The sequence below is a fragment of the Schistocerca americana genome, chromosome 1, assembly GCF_021461395.2.
Source record: "Schistocerca americana isolate TAMUIC-IGC-003095 chromosome 1, iqSchAmer2.1, whole genome shotgun sequence".
NCBI lineage: Eukaryota > Metazoa > Arthropoda > Insecta > Orthoptera > Acrididae > Schistocerca > Schistocerca americana.
The window spans coordinates 417,165,520-417,187,788 of record NC_060119.1 but is presented as its reverse complement, the minus strand read 5'-3'; the positions used below and the strand labels follow the sequence as shown (position 1 = coordinate 417,187,788).

The 22,269-nt window shown below is 57.8% G+C and overlaps 1 protein-coding gene and 2 non-coding genes across 3 annotated transcripts in view; all 3 read right to left on the bottom strand.

Annotated features, from left to right (window-relative positions):
- Positions 1 to 13,698: 13,698 nt before the first annotated feature.
- On the bottom strand, positions 13,699 to 13,883 carry LOC124553732. The gene has a single exon (XR_006968125.1). It is a non-coding gene; the product is annotated as a U2 spliceosomal RNA (small nuclear RNA).
- A 6,086-nt stretch (positions 13,884 to 19,969) lies between these two features.
- LOC124553994 lies at positions 19,970 to 20,168 on the bottom strand. Its single transcript, XR_006968196.1, has one exon. It is a non-coding gene; the product is annotated as a U2 spliceosomal RNA (small nuclear RNA).
- A 732-nt stretch (positions 20,169 to 20,900) lies between these two features.
- The window catches only part of LOC124555574, a 2,736-nt gene continuing 1,367 nt past the window's right edge, over positions 20,901 to 22,269 (bottom strand). The window contains exon 1 of the mRNA XM_047129570.1: positions 20,901 to 22,269. This exon is cut by the window's right edge and continues 1,367 nt beyond it. Coding sequence (XP_046985526.1) covers positions 20,901 to 22,269 — 1,369 coding nt within the window.

Below are 22,269 nucleotides of genomic sequence, written 5' to 3'. Positions count from 1 at the left end.
CTAAAAGAACACAAATGCAGCAACAAACACTACAGACAAGAAGAGTACAGAGGAACACCAGACAGAAAGGAACAGAAGAAAATAAGACGGCCGGAGACTGGTTGACTGACCACAAGAACAAAAAAAGGGAAAGAGTCAACCATCCGACGACACACCAAAAATGCAACAAATATGGAGAGACACGAGGACAAAAGACACAGAAAGGGAAAGGTGCAGGGCCGCCCTAAATTGAACCATAAAAAGGACTGCCACGGATAAAATTTAAAACGTTGTCAGCCATGGAGGCATCGTCACGTAAAACTAAAGGCAAAGTGCCTGGGAGATTAAAAGACTGCCGGAGGGTGCGCAGTCGGGGACACTCCAGCAAAATGTGGGCGACCGTCAGCTGGAACCCACACCAACACTGACGCAAAAGATGGCCGTGCGTCAGGTAGGTATGGCCGATGCGGAGCCGACACAGGATTAGAGTCCCTGCGAGAAGCCCGCAGGGAGGAGCACCACACATCGGTCGTCTCCTTGACAGCCCGCAGTTTATTCGGGGATGTCATGCCACGCCTCTCAGCAGTCCACATCCCAAGCAACTTACGGCGCAACACCAGCTGCTGATCGCGAGCCGTGAGGCCGATTTCCAAAACTGCGGCGTCGATCGCCCCTTCGGCCAGCCTGTCGACACGTTCGTTCCCCGGGATGCCAACGTGACCTGGCGTCCAAATAAAGACCACCGAACGACCAGAGTGGGTAATTGCGGAAACAGACTCCTGAATAGAGGACACCAGAGGAGGAGAGGTATAGCAGCAGTCGATGGCCTGGAGGCTGCTCCGGGAGTCACTGCAGATGACGATGGACGTACCTAAGCAGGAGCGCATATGCTCAAGAGCGCGCAATATGGCCACCAGCTCTGCAGTAAAAATACTGCAGCCAGCCGGCAAGGAGCGCTGTTCAACATAGGTAGCGTGAGCAAAAGCGTAGGCAGTGCGACCGTCAGCCAGGGAACCATCAGCGTAGACAGTCTCACAGCCCGAAAATGAGGCGAGAAGCGCAAGAAAACGGCGACGGAGGGTCACAGGCGGAACCGAGTCCTTTGGTCCCTGTGCCAAGTCCGGACGGATGGACGGACGGCCGGGGCAAACACCAGGGAGGCATAGGTGCACGGACCCGGAAGGGAGGCAGAAGAGGGAATGACCTCAGTTCTGACAGCAGGGACTGGACACGGACAGCTATGGAAAGCCCAGACCTAGGTCGCCGTTCGGGCAGATGGAGGACCACGGCAGGGAAAAGCAGGCGATGATTGGGATGGCCGGGCGAGCAATGCACGTGGACAGCATAGTCGGCGAGCAGTCGATAGCGGCGAATCCGCAGCGGGGTAACCCCGGCCTCCACCAGTAGACTATCCACGGGGCTCGTACGGAAAGCGCCAGTTGCAAGCCGAACCCCACAGTTGTGTATGGGGTCTAACAACTTCAACACTGAGGGTGATGCAGACCCATAGGCCAGGCTCCCATAATCAAGCCTGGACTGCACAAGAGCCCTGTATAATCGCAACAGCATGCAGCGGTCCGCACCCCAAGATGTGTGGCTCAGGCAGCGGAGGGCGTTGAGGTGCCGCCAGCACTTTTGCTTCAGCTGAGTAATATGAGGAACCCACGTGAGCCGGGCATCAAAGACGAGTCCTAAGAAGTGGCAAGTGTCCACCACTTCAAGCAGGTGGCCGTCAAGGTAAAGTTCAGGATGAGGGTGGACTGTCAGATGCCTGCAGAAGTGCATAACTCGAGTCTTGGCTGCAGTGAACTGAAAACCGTGAGTCAGAGCCCATGATGCTGCCTTGCGAATGGGTACTTGCAGCCTGCGTTCGGCGACTCCTGTAGTCATGGAGCTAAAGGAGATGCAGAAGTCGTCGGCATACAAAGGAGGAGACACTGACGACCCCACGGCTGCAGCCAGACCATTAATGGCCACGAGAAATAAGGAGACGCTCGACACCGAGCCCTGCAGGACCCCATTTTCCTGCATATAAGATGAACTAGAGGCGGCACCCACTTGCACCCGGGAAGAGCAGTGCAATAAAAAGGTTTGAAGGAAAGGAGGGAGCTGACCACGAAGACCCTAGTCATGTAACGTAGGAAGGATGTGATGCCTCCATGTGATGTCATACGCCTTCCGCAGATCAAAAAATACAGCAACGAGATGCTGACGTCGGGCAAAGGCCGTACGGACAGCAGATTCCAGCTGCACCAAATTGTCCGCTGCAGACCGGCCCCGACAGAAGCCACCCTGGGATGGAGCGAGGAGACCGCGCGACTCAAGGACCCAACACAAACGCCGCCCCACCATACGTTCGAGCAATTTGCACAAAACGTTTGTGAGGGTAATGGGACGATAGCTGTCCACCGCCAGTGGGTCCGCACCGGGTTTCAAGATGGGGACAATAACACCCTCTCGCCATGGCGACGGGAACATGCCTTCGCTCCAAATGCGGTTAAATATCGCGAGAATGTGTCTCTGGCAGTCCCTGGAGAGATGCTTCAGCATCTGCGCATGGATGCAGTCTGGTCCTGGTGCTGTATCAGGGCAATCGGTGAGGGCAAGGAGGAATTCCCTCTCGCTGAAAGGAGCATTGTATTTTTCAGAACGACGCGTGTGAAATGAGAGAGGCATCCGCTCGGCTCGCTCATTGAGAGAGCGAAAGGCGGGGGGATAAGATGCAGTCGCAAAGCTCTTAGCAAAGTGCGCGGCAAGCAGTTCAGCAATGGCGGCAGCGTCCGTGCAGACAGCGCCGTCCAAGGAGAGCCCAGGTACACCCATAGGGGCCTGGTATCCATAAATCCGCCGGATCCGGGACCACACGAGCGAGGGGGACACGGGAGCCCAAGGATGACATACCTCTCCCAGCACTCCTGCTTACGCCGGGCAATAAGACGATGGGCCAAGGCACGGAGCCTCTTAAAGGTGATGAGGGTCTCCAGAGACGGGTGCTGCCTATGACGCTGGAGGGCCCGCCTACGGTCGCGAATAGCCTCAGCAATCTCCGGCGACCACCAGGGTACAGCCTTCCTCTGAGGGAGTGCAGAAGAGCGGGGGATGGCAGTCTCGGCCGCCGAAATGATGGATGTGGTTAAGACACGGACCACCTCGTCTATGTCACCCTGTGGGGGAGACTCAATGGTTGCAGCAGAAGTAAAAGCCGGCCAGTCAGCCCTGTGGAGAGCCCAGCGGGGCAGGCGCCCAGAAGAATGACACTGGTGCAGTGATAAATAGATGGGAAAATGGTCACTACCACACAGGTCAGGATGCACTCTCCAGTGGAGGGATGGGACAAGTCTGGGGCTGCAAAGAGAGAGATCGATGGCCGAGAAAGAGCCATGGGCCACACTGAAATGCGTGGGAGCACCGGTATTCAAGAGGCTAAGGTCGAGCTGAGCCAACACATGCTCCACGGCCCGACCGCAGTCATAGGAGACAGTCCCACCCCATAGAGGGTTGTGGGCATTGAAATCGCCCAGAAGCAGCAAAGGTGGCGGGAGTTGAGCCAGCAGCGCAGCCGAGACATGTCGGGGGAGCTCCCCATCCGGAGGAATGTAAACAGAGCAAACAGTAATAGTCAGCGAGAGCTTAACCCTGGCAGCGACTGCCTCTAAAGGCGTCAGAAGGGGTACTGGCGAGCTACAGACAGAGTGGTGAATAAAAAGGCAAACCCCACCTGATGCTCGTTGACAGGCAGTGCGGTTCTTATGGTATCCCCGATAACCGCGAAGGGCGGGGGTCCGTATTGCCGGAAACCAAGTTTCCTGCAGAGCAATGCAGAGAACAGGGGAAACACTCAGAAGCATCCGGAGCTCAGGCTGGTGGCGGAAATAACCGCCGCAGGAAGGGACTGGGAGGGCGTGAATGCGACTAAGAGGCAGACGGCGCCTCAGAGCCAACTGCTGCCACCGGGGGAGAGTCAGCTGAGTCCATAGGAGAGGCCCCCAAGGGTTCCGTGAGGGCGAGATCCGCAGCAGAGGCGAGGATCTCCACCTCATCTCCGGAGCCAGGACTATGTACAGCAGGCGGTACTGAAACCGCCGGAACGTCCTTCTTCTTGGACACATTCCGTTCCTTCTTCTCACGTCGGCCCTTAGGGTGAGAGGGCTGGGAGAGCTTCTCTGAAGGAGCGTCGGAGGCTGACGACACAGAAGCCATACGACCAGCAGGTGGCGAAACCTTCAGCCACTGGCTGACATCCGGCTGGGTAGGAGAAGAAACGGAGGAAGGGACCCCTTCTGCAAGAGAGGAATCGGCAGAGGCAACGCCGACGGTGAAGGAGGGGGGGGGGATCGAGCCCCCCGGTTTTTGAGGAGATGGCACTCCCGAAGTAACCATGAGGGGAGCGACAGAAGAGGGTTTGCCGCCAACTGCTAAGGGGGCAACAGAGGAAGGTTTGCCCCCAGGCACGAGGGGGGCAGACAGAGATGCACAGCCCTGAGGGCCCACTGAAGGCGGCACAGATGAGGCGACAACCGTCGCTCGCGTGGGCGACGATAACGTGGCTGCAGCATAAGATGTTCGAATGGAAGCAGGATACAACCTTTCATATTTCAGTTTTGCCTCTCGATAAGTAAGCGGGTCCAGGGTCTTAAATTCCATGATCTTCCGCTCCTTATGAAGAATGGGGCAATCCGGCGAGCATGGAGAGTGGTGCTCCCCACAGTTAACACATACAGGCGGAGGCGCACATGGAGAATCCGGATGAGAGGGGCGTCCGCAATCTCGACATGTAGCGCTGGATGGGCAACGGGAGGACATATGCCCAAACTTCCAGCACTGGAAGCACCGCATCGGGGGAGGGACGTATGGCTCGACGTCGCAACGGTAAACCATCACCTTGACCTTCTCGGGCAAGACATCACCCTCGAAGGCCAAGATAAAGGCACCGGTGGCAACCCTGTTAGTCTTGGGTCCTCTATGTACACGACGGACAAAATGTACACCACGTCGTTCCAAGTCGGCTCTCAGCTAGTCATCGGATTGTAACAAGAGGTCACGATGGTAAATAATCCCCTGGACCATATTTACGCTATTGTGGGAAGTGATGGTAACAGGGACGTCACCCAGCTTATCTTACAAGAGCAACGCTCGTGACTGGGCTGGGGAGGACGTATTGAGGAGAATGGACCCATTCCTCATTTTAGACAACCCCGCCACTTCCCCAAACTTATCCTCCAGGTGTTCCACAAAAAACAGAGGCTTGGTCATATGAATGGAGTCACCATCAGTCCTGCTGCAGACAAGGTATTGCGGTACGTAAGGCTCCTGCTTGGCACTAGATCGGTGTCCCATGGTGCAGCCAACGAGGGGAACGACTGAGGGTCATATTGCGCAGCATCAAAGTCTACTCTACCTCGCTTAGAGACGCTGGTGGCCGTGCGACAACCAGCTTGGTGTGATCTATTGCGCTTCATTGCGCCACATCCGCCTAGATGCCACCTACTCCGATCGAGGGCTCTCCCCAAGGGCGCCACCCAGCCAAAGGCATGGGTACCTGGCCGACATCCAGTTGCCTGGAGTCCCCGTGCCCCAGGCAAGATGGGCACATACTCCTTGGCATGCATGGGGAGGAAACAGCTCTGCCATCTGTAGTGCGATCCCTGTGTGGTCAGGGGGCTACCACCAAGAGGGTACATGACGACCCCACTACAACAGACTGGCTACCGTGCTGGATTTTAGGTGTTCAAAGGGTCCACAGTTGTCGTGGGCGCTAAGAAGAAGAGTGCGCACAAGACAAGAAGGAGACAACCCAGAAGATGTTGGGCATAGTCTCCCCCACACGACAATAGGCAACATGCAAGATGTTGGTGCATGATGGACCAATTGAAAAACACCCCAAATGGCACGCACTAACAACGGAAATTTGGAAAAAAAAGGTCAAACCCTAGAAGGGACCATCACAGAATGCCGAAACGTTTGAGACTCCTTTTAGTCGCCTCTTACGACAGGCAAGAATACCGCAGGCCTATCTTACCCCCAAACCCGCAGGGGGAGGAGCGACGCGTTCGGCGGCAGGCGTCAGCAGCGTGCTGCCTTCACCTCCCGAACTTGCGCTCGGCACTCGTGGCGACGCGGTTGACGTCGCAGAGCGTATCGGCAGGGGGATGCCAGACCACCTCGGCGTGCGCACACACAGTACACACGACGCGGGGGTAGCAACCACCGCCGTCCTGGGTGTCACCAACGCCTGCACACTCACACAGGGTGAGGGCAAGGCAGCCTGTGAGCCCACCACGCTGCTGCGGATCAGGACCGCCGCGTATGTTAATCCTAAGTCCAGCCGGTCTGCCCTACAAGCTTCGGGGACCGGACTGGGCTGGGCTGTGGCCATAGCCCCTCTCTATTATCTAAGGCTAGGCGGCCTGTGGTACTAGCTTCCCGGGCCACTTTCGCCTGTGGCTTTCGCCCAGCACTAACTAAGGACGAAGGGCCTGTCCTACTAGCTTCGGGGGCCCTCGCCTGTGACCTCCCGACGGCCGACCTCTCTGGGTGCCCCAGAGAGCCAGACTCGGCATCGTGTCCCATACTCACACTCCCCCGACTGGCAGCGCCGGGGGTTGCGGACTCTGCTTTGCAGAGCCGCTGGTGCAGACGCAGCGTCTTGAGCCGCGGGTCGCGTCGGCCGCAAAATTGACACTCGAAAACGGGGACCGTTTCCAGGTCGTGCAGCCTCCTGTAGTGGCGGAGAAGGGCCGAGTGGTCCTTGTACTCGCCAAAAGTAGGTCTCCCGGCAGCCTTGGTGACGAAGCAGATCCGGCAGCGGAAGACCTCCGCCAGCAGCGTCACCACGAGCTCCATTGTTAAGGTTGCGGACCTGAAACAGGAAAATAAGCGCGACCGGTTCCCAGTGCAGAAGTCAGTCCATATTAGCTCATATTAAGCTGATAAGAACAGATTTCTTTAGTCATTGAGGTAATACTTGGAAAGGAACTTTGGAAAGGTTCACATTCGGTCGGAATTGGAAGCAGCCACGAAGGTGTTGCTCAACGGCGCGTGCCATTCACCGGAGCGTCGCACTTCGGTTGGACGTAACTAAGAATTATCTCAGGAATATCAGATCTTGGTGTGACCCAGAGAATTGCTCTGGCCAAGATGGAGAGTGTCATAAGCTTGTGTTCAACCCCGGTGGAAGTCCAGACGTAGCTGGCTGGGAGAAAAAGAAAGGAAAGCGAGCAAAGTGGAGGCTCATATGCCACTACCACTGTGCCGCCGGTGTCTACAGCAAAGGCTGGACACACACGAGACCGGTCTGCATCTGCGTCGCTCCAGATCGTACACCTCGATCGAGCAGGTGGCAGATGGGGCCTGAGCATCTCGCAACCCTCAGTCAAAATCGGGAGAAAACGAGGGCGAAATGTTCAATGCAGGACGAGTCTGGCAGTAGCACCAGCAGTTGCTGCCCTCAATGCAAGGCTGGCCACGTTCTGGAGCCGCCGCTGCAGCTTCGTCATAATCGGGCATTGGGAGACCAATGACTAAAGAAAATACATCGCATATCTAGTGTTTTGTATCCGACCTCGCCAGCATTAAGCTGATAAGAACTGATTTTTATTTTCAGAGATAATTCTTAGTTACAGTTTTACGAAGTATAAATTTAAGAAAGAATATCCATGACTCTATACAATGAGAGTTTTACAAATTTAACGAAAATTTAAGTTAAAATATATAGTAGACGGTTCTAACCGCACTTAAATAGTTGAATCTTATTCTAATTCGTGGGTTAAGCCCACTACTTAAATATTGGAAGACCGCGTTAGGCGCGGATGCTTAAGTATATTACCTTAAGATTAATCCCGCGATAGGCGCGGCCTTAGATATTTCAGACCGGGGAAGGTTGGGAGCTAGTTTTAGGATCTATTTTGTTTATTGCATTCTTCTCCATGCCCTGACAGCACACTGCACATGCACGGCTGCCAGTGGCTGGTGTGCCACGCACGCAGGCGGGTCACACACAGCCAGACTTCTCCCCTCTGTCCGCCTTGCGGCAGACGTCACTGGGGTGTCGTGGCAGGAGGGCGTTGCATCCCACGCTGGCTGGAGACTGCCGGGCAGTAGGCACACGTTTGGCGCCGCCTAGCACCGCGCCAACCGAGGTGGGGGCCATATTCGGCGGACACCACGGAGGGAGGGGCACCAGGCAGCACCGCACGCACCGCTACTGACTCGGCACTGCTGCAGTGCGGCGCGAAGATGGTGTAGCGCCTCGGTCCCGCGTCGTGGAGGAGAATCTCGACGCCGACGTCACGAAGGCACCGACCTCGAAGTTCTCCGACGACTGCAGTCTCGAGGGTCTCGCAGCCTGACGTCAGAGCATGCCACAGTCTAGGGGGACACATACTGGCGGTGGCCAGTAATGTGTTCCACGTAAATGTCGCGGGACCACTTGATGGTGTCAGACACCATCAGCCGCCGCATCAGTTGGCAGTAGCGGCTAGCGATGCCTAGGTGCCGAAGCACTGCATCGTTCTGGCGGTCCCACGCCCCCAGACTGCCGACAACCAGGGCGTTGACAGTGACGGAATAGCCGCGAGCGGCTAATCCGCGCGCAACGTCGGCGTACTTTATCCTCTTCAGTTGCCGAGCGTTGTCGAGCGCAATCCGCCTGTTCTCGAAGGGGATTGTCACATCGACGATGGTTATAGTCTTCGCGGCCTCGTCAGTTATTACGAGGTCCGGACGCAGCCCACTGCTGTCCCCTATGACGGCTTGGTTGATCCTGATGTCAGGAACAGCAGTGTTTCCTCTTCTTGGCCGCCCTGCGACTGCTGTCGCGAGGCGGTTGAGGACCGCGTTGTGGCGATACTGCAGGGCTGCTGAGTGCACCATACACGCGTTGATCACGTGTGGGAGCGTCTCGTTGTTGTGGCCACAGCGTCGGCAGGCTTTGTTGTTGTTTGCCCGCCCATCAAAGCGGCGACAACCGTTCAGAGGCACGACTCCGAGCCTGGCGCGATGGATAAAGCGCCAGTCTGCGAAGCGGGTGTATTTGCCTCCCGCTATGAAGTGGTTGGACGCTGTGGATTCCCTGGTGCACTCAAACACCTTCCCCTGGTCCGGTTTCCTGAGTAGGATGTGGCGCAGGCGCTGCCTCAGACACTCGCGGAGCGTCCGCGAGAGAAGACGTTTGGCGCCCCCTCCCACCCGGACATGCTCGACGCCAGTGTTGGCGGTGCGTCCCACGCTGTCATCATCGTGCTGCGGTCCATCGCCGCCATCTTCGAGGTGTCGTGTAGTCCCAGGCGCCGTCCCCTCCGTGGCCGGCTGCGTCACCCCTCCGATGCCGCCGTGTTCCGCGTCGTCAGCGATGGCGGGTCGGCCGTCGACCTCCACCTGCAACTCGGAAAGCAGTTCACTCCAGCGCCAGGTGACGCAACGCGGCGCTAGGCGCCTTGTGGCGTTCCTGACGCGCGACCACAGTGACTGGATGTCACCTCCGTCGCGTGCGAGGTCACCCTCAGTGCTGCCGCTAAGGTAGGTGGCCAAGTCGGAACGACTCGGCTCCCTCCCCAGTCGGCGGCGCGCGGCCGTAGATAGTGTGGCCCAGGCGATGTCTCGGACGGTGGCGTCGTCGCAGTGCAGCATGCGGAAGCCGTGGACGATGGTGGAGATGTCCGCAGCATCCGCGAGCGGCGTCAGGCCGCATCCTCCCTCTCCCAGCGCGAGGTACAGCTGTTCGGTGGACGCACGCTGTGGGAGGAACAGCCATGATTTGACAGCCGCTTTCACTGCCTTGTCGAGTGCAGATAGCGGCCCCTTGCGTACCGCTCCGCCCCGCATGACAAAGTCAAGCCTAGGGAGGAGAAAGACACGCACAGCGTCAATCTTCTGCCAGGGAGCCAGCAGGGAAGCGTCCAGGTGCTGCAAGTCGCGTCGAATTGCCGCGATCGCATCCGTTGGCGTCTGCGTGACTTTGTACCCGGTGGGAACGCCAAGATGGAGGTAGGCGTCACCCGCACCGAGCACGGCTGGTTCTCCCCCTTGCAGGGCGAATACCGAGCCTAGTGTCTGCCGACGGCGGATGTGAAGCGTGGCACACTTCGACGGCTTGAAGGTAAGCCCGGCCCACGTCGCCGCCTCACCCACAACATTGAGGAGCGTCTGCATCGGCTCTGAATCCCGCGCCAGAAGCACGATATCGTCCGCATACGCCAGTGCACTCACACTGACGCCGCTAAGCGGAATACCACACTCATTTCTGAGTGAGGTTGCGGCGCGAAGTACCGGCTCGAGCGCGAGATTAAAGACGATGGGCGACAGTGGACAGCCCTGCTTGACCCCTGCCTGGATCTCTATCTCCTCCGTTAGTCCGTCAGATGTACGGACGCGGGTGGAGCAACCATCGTACATGTCGGCAATTAGATGGTGCAATTGCTCTGGTAGTCCCATCCTGCTCAGTACTCCAAGGAGGTGAGCGTGAGGCACTGAACCGAAAGCATTCGCCAGATCAAGCCAAGCAAAGCATGCTTGGCCTCCCCTGCGCCTTGCATCGTCAATTGCCGTCTGCACAATGAAGTTGTGCTCGTAGCAGCCTTCAAACGTGCGGAAGCCCTTCTGTTCTGGGGAGAGCAGGTTCAACCGCTCTGCCCAGAGAGAAGTGCGGTCCGCAACGATTGCAGCAAAGAGCTTAGAGATGGTAGAGCTCAATGCTAAAGGCCGCCAGTTTGTCACGTCCGAGACGTCCCCCTTCTTGTGGATGAGGACGGTAGTGGATATTTTCCACTGCACCGGAGTCTTCCGCTCTTTCCAGCAGCGCGAGAAGATCTTAGCTAGCACGAGGCAGCCAGGATCCTCACGTCGCAAGTCCGAGTAGGTGACTCCGTCTGCCCCAGGAGCAGTATTGCTCGCCTTCTGGAGCCGCTGTTGCACCTCTGAAGGTGTGATCGGCAGCAGGACCTCCTCGCTGACATCAGGAGGCGTGGTGGCGGCAAAGTCCGGGACAGCAGCTGGTGCATCTGAAAGAGAGAAGTCAGATTTAGCATAGATCTTTTTAAAGTGCTCCGTGAGCACGCTGCCATCGATTTGGCAGTACGGTGACGTCTCGCCAAGGACGCGCTGCATCGCCTTGCGCCGGTCCGCGCGGTACAGCTTCTGAATCTCAGACGCTGCATTCGCGTCGTACCGACGCTCGGCGGCCGCCGCGCGCCGTGCGCCACGTCCACCGCGCCGCCCACCGCCGCCGCGTGTAGGGGCAGGGGGAGGGGGATTGGCAGCAGCGTCGGCGCGGCCCTGGCCGCGGTGCGCTGCTGCTGGTGGCCCATCCTGTCGACCTCCGGCTGCCTGGCGTTGTGGCTTCGTCTCGGCGATCTCGGCGATGAAATCCTCGACGGCCGCGACGAATGCGTCCCACGGTTGGTTGTGGACGCTCTCCAGGGCCGCCAGCCAGCGCCGCTGCCTCTCCGTTAGCCGAGCGTCGGCCGGTGGAGGGGGGGGCGGAGCTGCCTCAGTTGCGCCCTGTTCGGAGGGTACAGGGGGTCCTGTCAGGTCTGGTGAAGGACGGGAGCCTTGCGGCGGGAGGTTGGGACTGGGACGGTTGTTACGGCGTCGGCGTCTCCTCTTCTTGCTGCCATTTCTGGGAGACGCAGCTGCAGTCCCTCCGTTCACGTCGCGCCGCTCCGTCGTCTGCGTCGGTGGTGGTGCCGTGCTGCCATCTGGCGTGGGCCGCTCAGTGCTGCTTTCGATTGCCGCGCTGGTGACAGGTGGCGCAGCGGTAGCAGCAGGGGCCGGTGTAGCTTGCGCCGGCCTGGCGCTCGGGTCGGGCGCACCGCGGCTGCTGTTCTCCGCGCCGCCAACAGATGGCCCGGCGGTCGCCAGCGGCCCGCCGCCGGCGCGAGAAACACGGGGTGTAGCTCGCGCCGGCTGACCGGACGCGCCGGCTCGTCCCGGGCCGCTGCTACGCGGACTGGGTGCCCGACGATCGCTACCAGATGGCGCAGTGGTCGTAGGGGTGGCCGGTGTAGCCCGCGCCGGCCGGGCGTCTCGAGATGTAGCTCGCGCCGGCCTGGCGCTCGGGCCCAGCGCACCGCGGCTGTTGTTCGCCGCGCCGCCAACAGATGGCCCAGCGGTCGCCCGCGCCCTGCCGCCGGCGCGAGATACACGAGGTGTAGCTCGCGCCCGCCGCCCAGGCGCGTTGGCTCGCGCCGGGCCGCTGTTACGCGGACTGGGCGGTATGATGCGCCGTCGGTCCGGGGGCGGTGGTCTGCGTCCTGCAGCACGGCGTCTGTCCCTCCGTGGGGTGACTACGTGCCACTCACTGTCTGTAGCAGAAACTTTTTTATTAATAACACTCCCTGCCTGAACGGAGACGGAGTGACGGGCGTCACTCGACGTAACCGCCGGCAGGGCAGAGGAAACGCGGCGCGTGTACGTCTGCGACCGCACAAGCACCACACCATCCGGTGCATCCGCCGGGCGCGCGGCCTTTGGTGCGTCAACCGGCGGCGCGGCTGCGCCGTGAATGACAACACCAACGGTCGCGGCGAGCGAGGCAGCCTGCCTGCCACTGCCCACCCGCACCGCAGAGCCACCTGTTGGCGGCGTAGCGAATGCGGGCGGCAGTCCCAGGCCGGTACCCACGCTCCCGACAGATGGCGGGCGGGAGGCGCCTGCGGCAGCCGCACGACGTGGCCAGCGTACGCCACTGGGTGCAATGGCCGGCGCGGGCGGCGGCGAGCCGCGGCCCATGCCGGACACTGCGCCTCTGGCCGGAGCGACGCGTTCGGCGGCAGGCGTCGGCAGCGTGCTGCCTTCACCTCCCGAACTTGCGCTCGGCACTCGTGGCGACGCGGGTGACGTCGCGGAGCGTGTCGGCAGGGGGATGCCAGACCTCCTCGGCGTGCGCACACAGAGTACACACGACGCGGGGGTGGCAACCACCGCCGTCCTGGGCGTCGCAGACGCCTGCACACTCACACAGGGTGAGGGCAAGGCTACTACAGTTTGATCTTAGCCAAAAGGCCGAGAAGCGATAAGGAAAAACCGCAAGTCGAAGGGCCTAAATGCTTGCAGCGTGTGCGCTCGGGCCGATATGGCAACAGGCGACCGTCGAAAACATCGCAAAAGCAAGTGCCGGAAGGAAGGACAATTCGCGAGAGCACTCGTCAACAGCCCAGTACTACCCTCCATGGCGAACAGTAAACTGCGACACCCATTTGAACGCCGCTGGCTGCCAGGGCAGTGGAGAAGCCGTGAGGCCGCCCCACAGCAGCGCCAGGCCGGCGCGAGCTACACCGGCGCGAGGCCGGCGCGAGCTACACCTAGCCGAGTGCTTACATCGTCCACCGCCTACTGCATACGTGTGTACACACGTATTCTGCGTGCGTGCGGCGGCGACGACGTCGACGTTCGCGAGGAGCTAAGGATATAACTCCAAAAAATTTAATTAAAATTATCTGTGGCCGGACCATATGTGACGCCAACGAGGCATCCGAAGGCACCCTTCTGTGCCCACATAAATTACCAGCCTAGTGTAATGCGGCTGCAAGAGCGTTCCGGCTAACCGCAAAAAAAAAAAAAAATAAATAAATTTTGTAAGATAATGTTAAATTAATTACAAGAAATCGTGGTGTGTAAGCAGCTAACTACTGGGCAAATCGACAACTACAACAAGTTTTGCTACCAGCGGAATATCTGATCACTACAGAATATTAACCCATTTCAGGCTGTGTTTTAATTAATTTTAGGTGGGCCGATCCCGGCGGTACTGCAATGCCGGGCCAACCCGCGACAGAGGTGGAGCAAGCCCCTAGCACTCCGTCATGAGCCAAAAATGAGTTTAATATTCTGGTCCTGTGATGCAGGACGTATCAGATATTAAGCTGATAAGAACAGATACTACACTTTTTTTTTTCTTTTTTTGTTTTCTTTCTTTGTTTATCTATTTTTTATTTGATTTTCCTAGAGTGTCGACGCAGCACGCACAACATGGTGCATTGAGTAGCAAGACTTGTTGCCAGGAACGAAATTAAAAGCGAGGGGCATACTCTGCTATGCCGCAATGGGCGACGACACTTGACTCAGAAAGACACCTCGCTCTGCAGGTGTGAAGAAATAGTGAGTTGAGAACCAAAAAGGAAGAAAGAAAGAAAGATAGAAATGAAAGGAAATTAAAAACAGGGACGGCAGCACACACAAGGGAAATGAAACTGGCGAGATAATCCCATCGCCCAGAGAATTAACTAAGGAATAAGCTTCTAAGATTGATTGCGTGATTCCTATTTTTCCAATAAAGTTTTTGCAAGAACTGTTCCAATTGCGAATCTGGGGTGAGTCAAGTCAGAGATTGGTGCAAAGAACCAGGGGCAAGCCCAGGCAATGCCTGGACAAGGCGCCCTAGGCAACCTGGAACACCGTTTGATATCCATGGATCATTGCAACTTTCAAATACCGGGCAAAAGTGGTCGTATAGTTTCGAGCAGATTCCGCCACGCGATGCTGGCTCCACAGGTAGTCCATGAAAGAGACAGCATCGGCGAGGGAAAGGTCGTAGATCGTGAAAATGGTGTGGCCCAAGAGCCACACCATTGCGTTACGTCTTGGCCGGGGTTGCGTGTGAAGATCAGGTGTAAGGAACCAGTCGGTGGACACATTTGCTGGCGTCGTCCCACCGATCAGCGCTATGAGCACACGTGCAAGGGCCCACACTTCTGTGACGTGGGGGCAGAGGAGGCGATGCTCCCTGGTGTCAACGTCACCACAGCGGCCGCAAGCAGCCGAGGGCCGTAGGCGGATGGCCGCTAGGCGATGGTTAGTGGGGATTAAATTGTTGACGACACGGTACCATAGCGCCGAAACGGCCGTGGGAAGGGCTGAGTTGTTAATGTTAGCCCAAACTTGGCGCCAGATGACCGACGGTCGTCTGTCCTCTAATTTATGTGGCTTGGGCTGGCCTCGGAGTGCCTGGTAAAGGCGCTTCGACGTGCGTGCCTTGTCAGTGGCCACTGTGAGGACATAACTACGGTGGAAGTAATAGTCTCTGACCGTCGTCAGCCGGAACGGAATATGCGTCAAAGAGATTGGTGCACGCGCCGAGTGTGGGCGATAACGGTCGAAGAGGACCGCTGTAGTCCCACCGGGGTCGGCTTCGCGCAAAGCGGCGACACGGTGTATCAGAAGGGCCGCACATTTCCGGGAAAAGTCAATGAGGCCGAGGCCGCCATCGACCTTCGGCAACGTACAGGTCAGCGCATCAACCTTGAACAGCGCATGCCGCCACAAGAGCCAATATACTGCTTGCGAGATGGCTCGGCCGATCTGCTTCGGCAGCGTAAGGAGTTGGGCGACATACCATGCCCGTGAGAGGAGATAACCATTAATCAGCTGGATGCGTTGATGGAGGTCGAGCCGTCGATCAGCGTGGCTCACGCAAAGGCCCCTGATGCGTGTGAGAAGCCGCCGCCACGTGAGGGTTAACATTCGCTGCGGACAGGCAGTCACCTCAAGACCCAAGATACGCTGTTCCCCCCACAACGCGGTACCAGGGGCGTTCGACGGTCAATGATCGTGGCCCTAGCGGAAGCAACACGGTCTTGTTGGGATTTAACTGAGCACCGGAGGCCCGTTCATAAACGTCGAGAACGCGGCGAACGGAATCGATGTCCCTGGCGTTAGCAACGAACACACCAACGTCATCGGCGTAGGCCGCACAGCGGAAGGTGACGCCTGGGAGAGCGACACCGTCGACCAACCGGCCAATGTCACGCAGCAAGGGGTCCAGCGCTAAGGCAAACAAATACATCGACAAGGGACACCCCTGTCGAACTGACCGTCTGATGGGAATGGGGCGCGACCGGCAGCCGTTCACCACGATAGTGGAATTCGCCCCATCCAAGAAGTGCCGGATGATTCGTACGAAGCGCTCCCCAAAACCCATCCGCGACATAACGCCCAGCAGGTAAGGGGGCGAGACCCTGTCAAAGGCACCGGCGAAGTCCAAGGAAAGAATGGCAGCCGGGGTGCGAGTGTCAGCGGTGAGGAAGACAACATCGCGGTACAGGGAAGCGGCGGTGAAGATGTTCCGACGCGAAACGCCACAGGATTGAGTGGGGCAAAGTACCTTAGTCATCGCCTGTTTGAGACGAGAGGCCACGCATCGTGCCACCAACTTATAGTCAGTGTTAAGGACAGTGATAGGACGCAGGTCTTGAGCTCGACAGTGACCAGTCACCTTTGGAATAAGGGCAATACGTCCAGATAAAAAGTCGGCGGGTAAGTCGCATCCAGCAAAAATCTCCTCGCACATTTTGCAGAAACGGTCGCCGAGCAGGTCCCAAAATTGTTGGTAGAACTCATAAGGGAGACCGTCGGGGCCAGGTGACTTGCGTCCCGGACAGGCACGGAGGACAGATGTGAGGTCAGCGAGTGTCAGGGGCTCGGTTAAAGAGCCGCGGTCATGACGATCCAAAGAAGTAGGCACCCCACTGACAAGTGCACGTTGGGCGGCGACGTCGACCTCAACATCCTGGAAGAGGTGTGTGAAATGGTCCGTCAGGTGTTGGAGGACGTCACGGTTGTCCGTGATACGCGCACCATCGTCTGTCTTAAGGCGCAGAATGGTGTTCTTCTTGGCACGAGTTCGTTCAGAGGCAAGGTGATAAAGGGATGGCTCCTCGCCTTCAATCAGGGATGCAGAACGACACCGCACCACCATACCGTCGGCTTTCTCCCGAGAGAAGCGAAGGATTTGCGCTTTAATTTTGTTGAGGCGCATGCGGAGCTGATCGTACCTGTCAGCAGGAAGAGTCAGGGCGTCAGTGAGACACTGCTGATAGAAAGCCAACGTGCTACGTTTCCAGTGGGCGACGTCGCGACTATATTGCCGGATAACACGTCGCAGCCGGGGCTTCACACAGCGGAGCCACCAAACCACCGTGGTAGGGTACCGGGAAGTGTCCACGAGACAATCCTGCCACGTTTTCGTGACAAGGGCACGAAGTTCGGGCAGGGACAGATGAAGGGTATTCATCTTCCAAGAGGTGCCACGAGGAACCGGGGCAGGACCCGCGATACGCAAGGAACACGAGTACGCACAGTGGTCACTAAAGGCCACGGGTATGACTTGGACGGCACAAAGGGCGGGAGTCAAATCAGCCGAGACATAAACACGATCAATACGGCTGGCTCCAGTGGGATAGATGTAGGTAAATTGCGTGTAGGCGGGATGGAAGTGGCGCCACGTGTCAGTAAGGTCAGCCGCCCGAAGGAGTGAAGCGAGCGCTTCACACCGCATAGGCGTCGGGACCTGGTCAACTTCGGCTACCACACAGTTGAAGTCTCCGCCAAAGACGATAGGGCGACGAGCTGCTAAGAAAGGGGGGAGATCAGACTGAAAAAGGGTTGTTCTGTCATGCCTGTGGTTAGCACCGGAAGGAGCATAGACATTGAGAAAAAGGACATCTTGAAGGATACATGCAAGAACGCGACCGTTGGGTAGCGTGGTAACGTGGGATGGAGTAAACTCTGATCGGTAGAGCAAAGCAGTACCCCGCCGGGCGTCAGGGTCGATGTTATACAGTGCCTCATAACCAGCAAGGTCAGATAGAAAAGGGGCACAAACCTCCTGGAGAAAGACCACATCAAACGCACCAAGGCGGAGAAAGTCCTTCAGAGATCGAAGTTTGACCGGGTTGGAGATGGAGTTGATATTGATCGTTAAAAGGGAGAGGGCTCCCGGCGGACGGTCAAAGGCAGGCATGGGAGCGCAACACAGAGTAGACAACGGCAGATAGGGTCACGGCCGTAGGGAAGCAGGTGTGGAAACATCCACACCAGAACCCAGCGATATCACCCCGGATGTGAGAAACAAATACCAAGCAGCTCATGTGGGGAAAGGCCCACTCAATCACGCATGTCATCGCCCTCATCGTCAGCCCAGTTCAGGCCTCCCCCATCGGCAGGATAGTCTGAGCCAGGCGGCGCAGACGCGTCGGACACAGTAGGATGTGAAAGGGTACGAGTACGCTGCATTTTCTGGTCACTACCCTGGTCATGTTTTCGTTTTGCAGGGATCGCTCCCCGATCTCGCGAGGAACTGATAAGAGCCTCTAGTTGCCGAGCAGTTTGCCGCATACCGCCCGAGCGGTCAGCGGAAACAGAGCGGGAAACTGAGGAGGCCTGAGAGTCAGCCTCACTGCCGCTCTCAGGGGGACGGAAACCGTCCGCCTCCTCCGCCGGCTGGTCCGGGTTCGCCTTCTTGCGCCGATGACGACGGCGGGGGGACTTAGCGTCATCTGCCGGGATGGGCGGGGTAGGAAGAACGACCTCCATCTGTTCGACAGCGACCACATCACTCGCCATAGCAGGCACATCAGACGCCGCCGGCGGTACCGCCACAACGGGCGTCTGGTCCGGGACGGGTCCGTCAACCGGTGCACTGGGTGCCGGTGGCACTGCTTCTGGCGGGGGCGACACGTCAGTCCGCTCAGCGGGACGGTGGGCAGCGCCCGCCACTACCTCGCTGAGGAGAGGCACAAGGTCGGTACCAGCAGTGCGTTCCCGCGGCAGTTGCACAGGACGCCGGCGCGGGCAGTCCACGCGGAGATGCTCCGTCGATTGACAAAGGGAGCAAGTCTGAGGTTGCCCAATATAGGTGACCTGGGCCCTGGTACTCGCAACATTTATATACGACGGGATGTGCTGGCGGAGGTCCATGCGGACACTACGAACGCCGCTGTTGCCCTGGAAACGGTAGGCACTTCCCCACTTCTCATTCGTGATGCTGAGCACCGTGCCATACCGCGACAGGACACGGCCGATTACGTCATTGGGACACTCAGGGGGTACGTTAAATACCCGCACAGTCCGTATCCCAAAGCCAGATGGCACTATATGCACTGTTCTGACAGTTCCATCGAAGTAGCGGAACGGATGTTCGCCCGCGAGTGCCAGGCCATACTTTTCGTATTTCTCCTGGTCGAGAAATTTCACGAATAACGAGAATAAGACAAAATCCAGTTGAAAGGTGTCGACGTCATTTTCCGGTACTTTCAGATCACCAAATATCCATTCCTGTATTTCAAAGGCCGTAGGCCGTCTCGCTGCTCTGTCGAATACGCATTGAATACTGTTTGACCGGTTCGACATATTCACCGCAAAAATATCAACGCTGGAAAAACCAAGAACAAACGAAACGACCACGAAACGCGACTCGCGACCCGCTACAGAGCACAACGGACCGCTCCGACCGCAGGGTGCTTCTTAGCCAAAAGGCCGAGAAGCGATAAGGAAAAACCGCAAGTCGAAGGGCCTAAATGCTTGCAGCGTGTGCGCTCCACATGTGGGAGTGACACACGGTGGTACGGGCCGATATGGCAACAGGCGACCGTCGAAAACATCGCAAAAGCAAGTGCCGGAAAGAAGGACAATTCGCGAGAGCACTCGTCAACAGCCCAGTACTACCCTCCATGGCGAACAGTAAACTGCGACTCCCATTTGAACGCCGCCGGCTGCCAGGGCAGTGGAGAAGCCGTGAGGCCGCCCCACAGCAGCGCCAGGCCGGCGCGAGCTACACCGGCGCGAGCTACACCTAGCCGAGTGCTTACATCGTCCACCGCCTACTGCATACGTGTGTACACACGTATTCTGCGTGCGTGCGGCGGCGACGACGACGTTCGCGAGGAGCTAAGGATATAACTCCAAAAAATTTAATTAAAATTATCTGTGGCCGGACCATATGTGACGCCAACGAGGCATCCGAAGGCACTCTTCTGTGCCCATATAAATTACCAGCCTAGTGTAATGCGGCTGCAAGAGCGTTCCGGCTAACCGCAAAAAAAAAAAAAAATAAATAAATAAATAAACTTCGTAAGATAATGTTAAATTAATTACAAGAAATCGAGGTGTGTAAGCAGCTAACTACTGGGCAAATCGACAACTACAACAAGTTTTGCTACCAGCGGAATATCTGATCACTACAGAATATTAACCCATTTCAGGCTGTGTTTTAATTAATTTTAGGTGGGCCGATCCCGGCGGTACTGCAATGCCGGGCCAACCCGCGACAGAGGTGGAGCAAGCCCCTAGCACTCCGTCATGAGCCAAAAATGAGTTTAATATTCTGGTCCTGCGATGCAGGACGTATCAGATATTAAGCTGATAAGAACAGATTTTTATTTTCCGAGATAATTCTTAGTTACAGTTTTAAGAAGTATAAATTTAAGAAAAAATATTCATGACTCTATACAATGCGAGTTTTACAAATTTGTTAAGTTTAGATAAAATAAAATTTAGAGAAACGGTTCTAACCGCACTTAAGTAATTGAACCTTATTCTAACTCGTGGGTTAAGCCCACTACTTAAATATTGGAAGGCCGCGTTAGGCGCGGATGCTTAAGTATATTACCTTAAGATTAATCCCGCGGTAGGCGCGGCCTTAGATAATTTCAGAACGGGGAAGGTTGGAGCTAGTTTAGGATCTATTTTGTTTATTACATTCTTCTCCATGCCCTGACAGCACACTGCACATGCACGGCTGCCAGCGGCTGGTGTGCCACGCACGCAGGCGGGTCACACACAGCCGGACTTCTCCCCTCTGTCCGCCTTGCGGCAGACGTCACCGGGGTGTCGTGGCAGGAGGGCGTTGCTTCCCACGCTGGCTGGAGACTGCCGGGCAGTAGGCACACGTTTGGCGCCGCCCAGCACCGCGCCAACCGAGGTGGGGGCCATATTCGGCGGACACCACGGAGGGAGGGGCACCAGGCAGCACCGCACGCACCGCTACTGACTCGGCACTGCTGCAGTGCGGCGCGAAGATGGTGTAGCGCCGCGGTCCCGCGTCGTGGAGGAGAATCTCGACGCCGACGTCACGAAGGCACCGACCTCGAAGTTCTCCGACGACTGCAGTCTCGAAGGTCTCGCAGCCTGACGTCAGAGCATGCCACAGTCTAGGGGGACACATACTGGCGGTGGCCAGTAATGTGTTCCACGTAAATGTCGCGGGACCACTTGATGGTGTCAGACACCATCAGCCGCCGCATCAGTTGGCAGTAGCGGCTAGCGATGCCTAGGTGCCGAAGCACTGCATCGTTCTGGCGGTCCCACGCCCCCAGACTGCCGACAACCAGGGCGTCGACAGTGACAGAATAGCCGCGAGCGGCTAATCCGCGCGCAACGTCGGCGTATTTTATCTTCTTCAGTTGCCGAGCGTTGTCGAGCGCAATCCGCCTATTTTCAAAGGGGATCGTCACATCGACGATGGTCACAGACTTCGCGGCCTCGTCGGTTATTACGAGGTCCGGACGCAGCCCACTGCTGTCCCCTATGACGGCTTGGTTGATCCTGATGTCAGGAACAGCAGTGTTTCCTCTTCTTGGCCGCCCTGCGACTGCTGTCGCGAGGCGGTTGAGGACCGCGTTGTGGCGATACTGCAGGGCTGCTGAGTGCACCATGCACGCGTTAATCACGTGCGGGAGCGTCTCGTTGTTGTGGCCACAGCGTCGGCAGGCTTTGTTGTTGTTTGCCCGCCCATCAAAGCGGCGACAACCGTTCAGAGGCACGACTCCGAGCCTGGCGCGATGGATAAAGCGCCAGTCTGCGAAGCGGGTGTATTTGCCTCCCGCTATGAAGTGGTTGGACGCTGTGGATTCCCTGGTGCACTCGAACACCTTCCCCTGGTCCGGTTTCCTGAGTAGGATGTGGCGCAGGCGCTGCCTCAGACACTCGCGGAGCGTCCGCGAGAGAAGACGTTTGGCGCCCCCTCCCACCCGGACATGCTCGACGCCAGTGTTGGCGGTGCGTCCCACGCTGTCATCATCGTGCTGCGGTCCATCGCCGCCATCTTCGAGGTGTCGTGTAGTCCCAGGCGCCGTCCCCTCCGTGGCCGGCTGCGTCACCCCTCCGATGCCGCCGTGTTCCGCGTCGTCAGCGATGGCGGGTCGGCCGCCGACCTCCACCTGCAACTCACAGAGCAGTTCACTCCAGCGCCAGGTGACGCCACGCGGCGCTAGGCGCCTTGTGGCGTTCCTGACGCGCGTCCACAGTGACTGGATGTCACCTCCGTCGCGTGCGAGGTCGCCCTCAGTGCTGCCGCTAAGGTAGGTGGCCAAGTCGGAACGACTCGGCTCCCTCCCCAGTCGGCGGCGCGCGGCCGTAGTTAGTGTGGCCCAGGCGATGTCGCGGACGGTGGCGTCGTCACAGTGAAGCATGCGGAAGCCGTGGACGATCGTCGAGATGTCCGCAGCGTCCGCGAGCGGCGTCAGGCCGCATCCTCCCTCTCCCAGCGCGAGGTACAGCTGTTCGGTGGACGCACGCTGT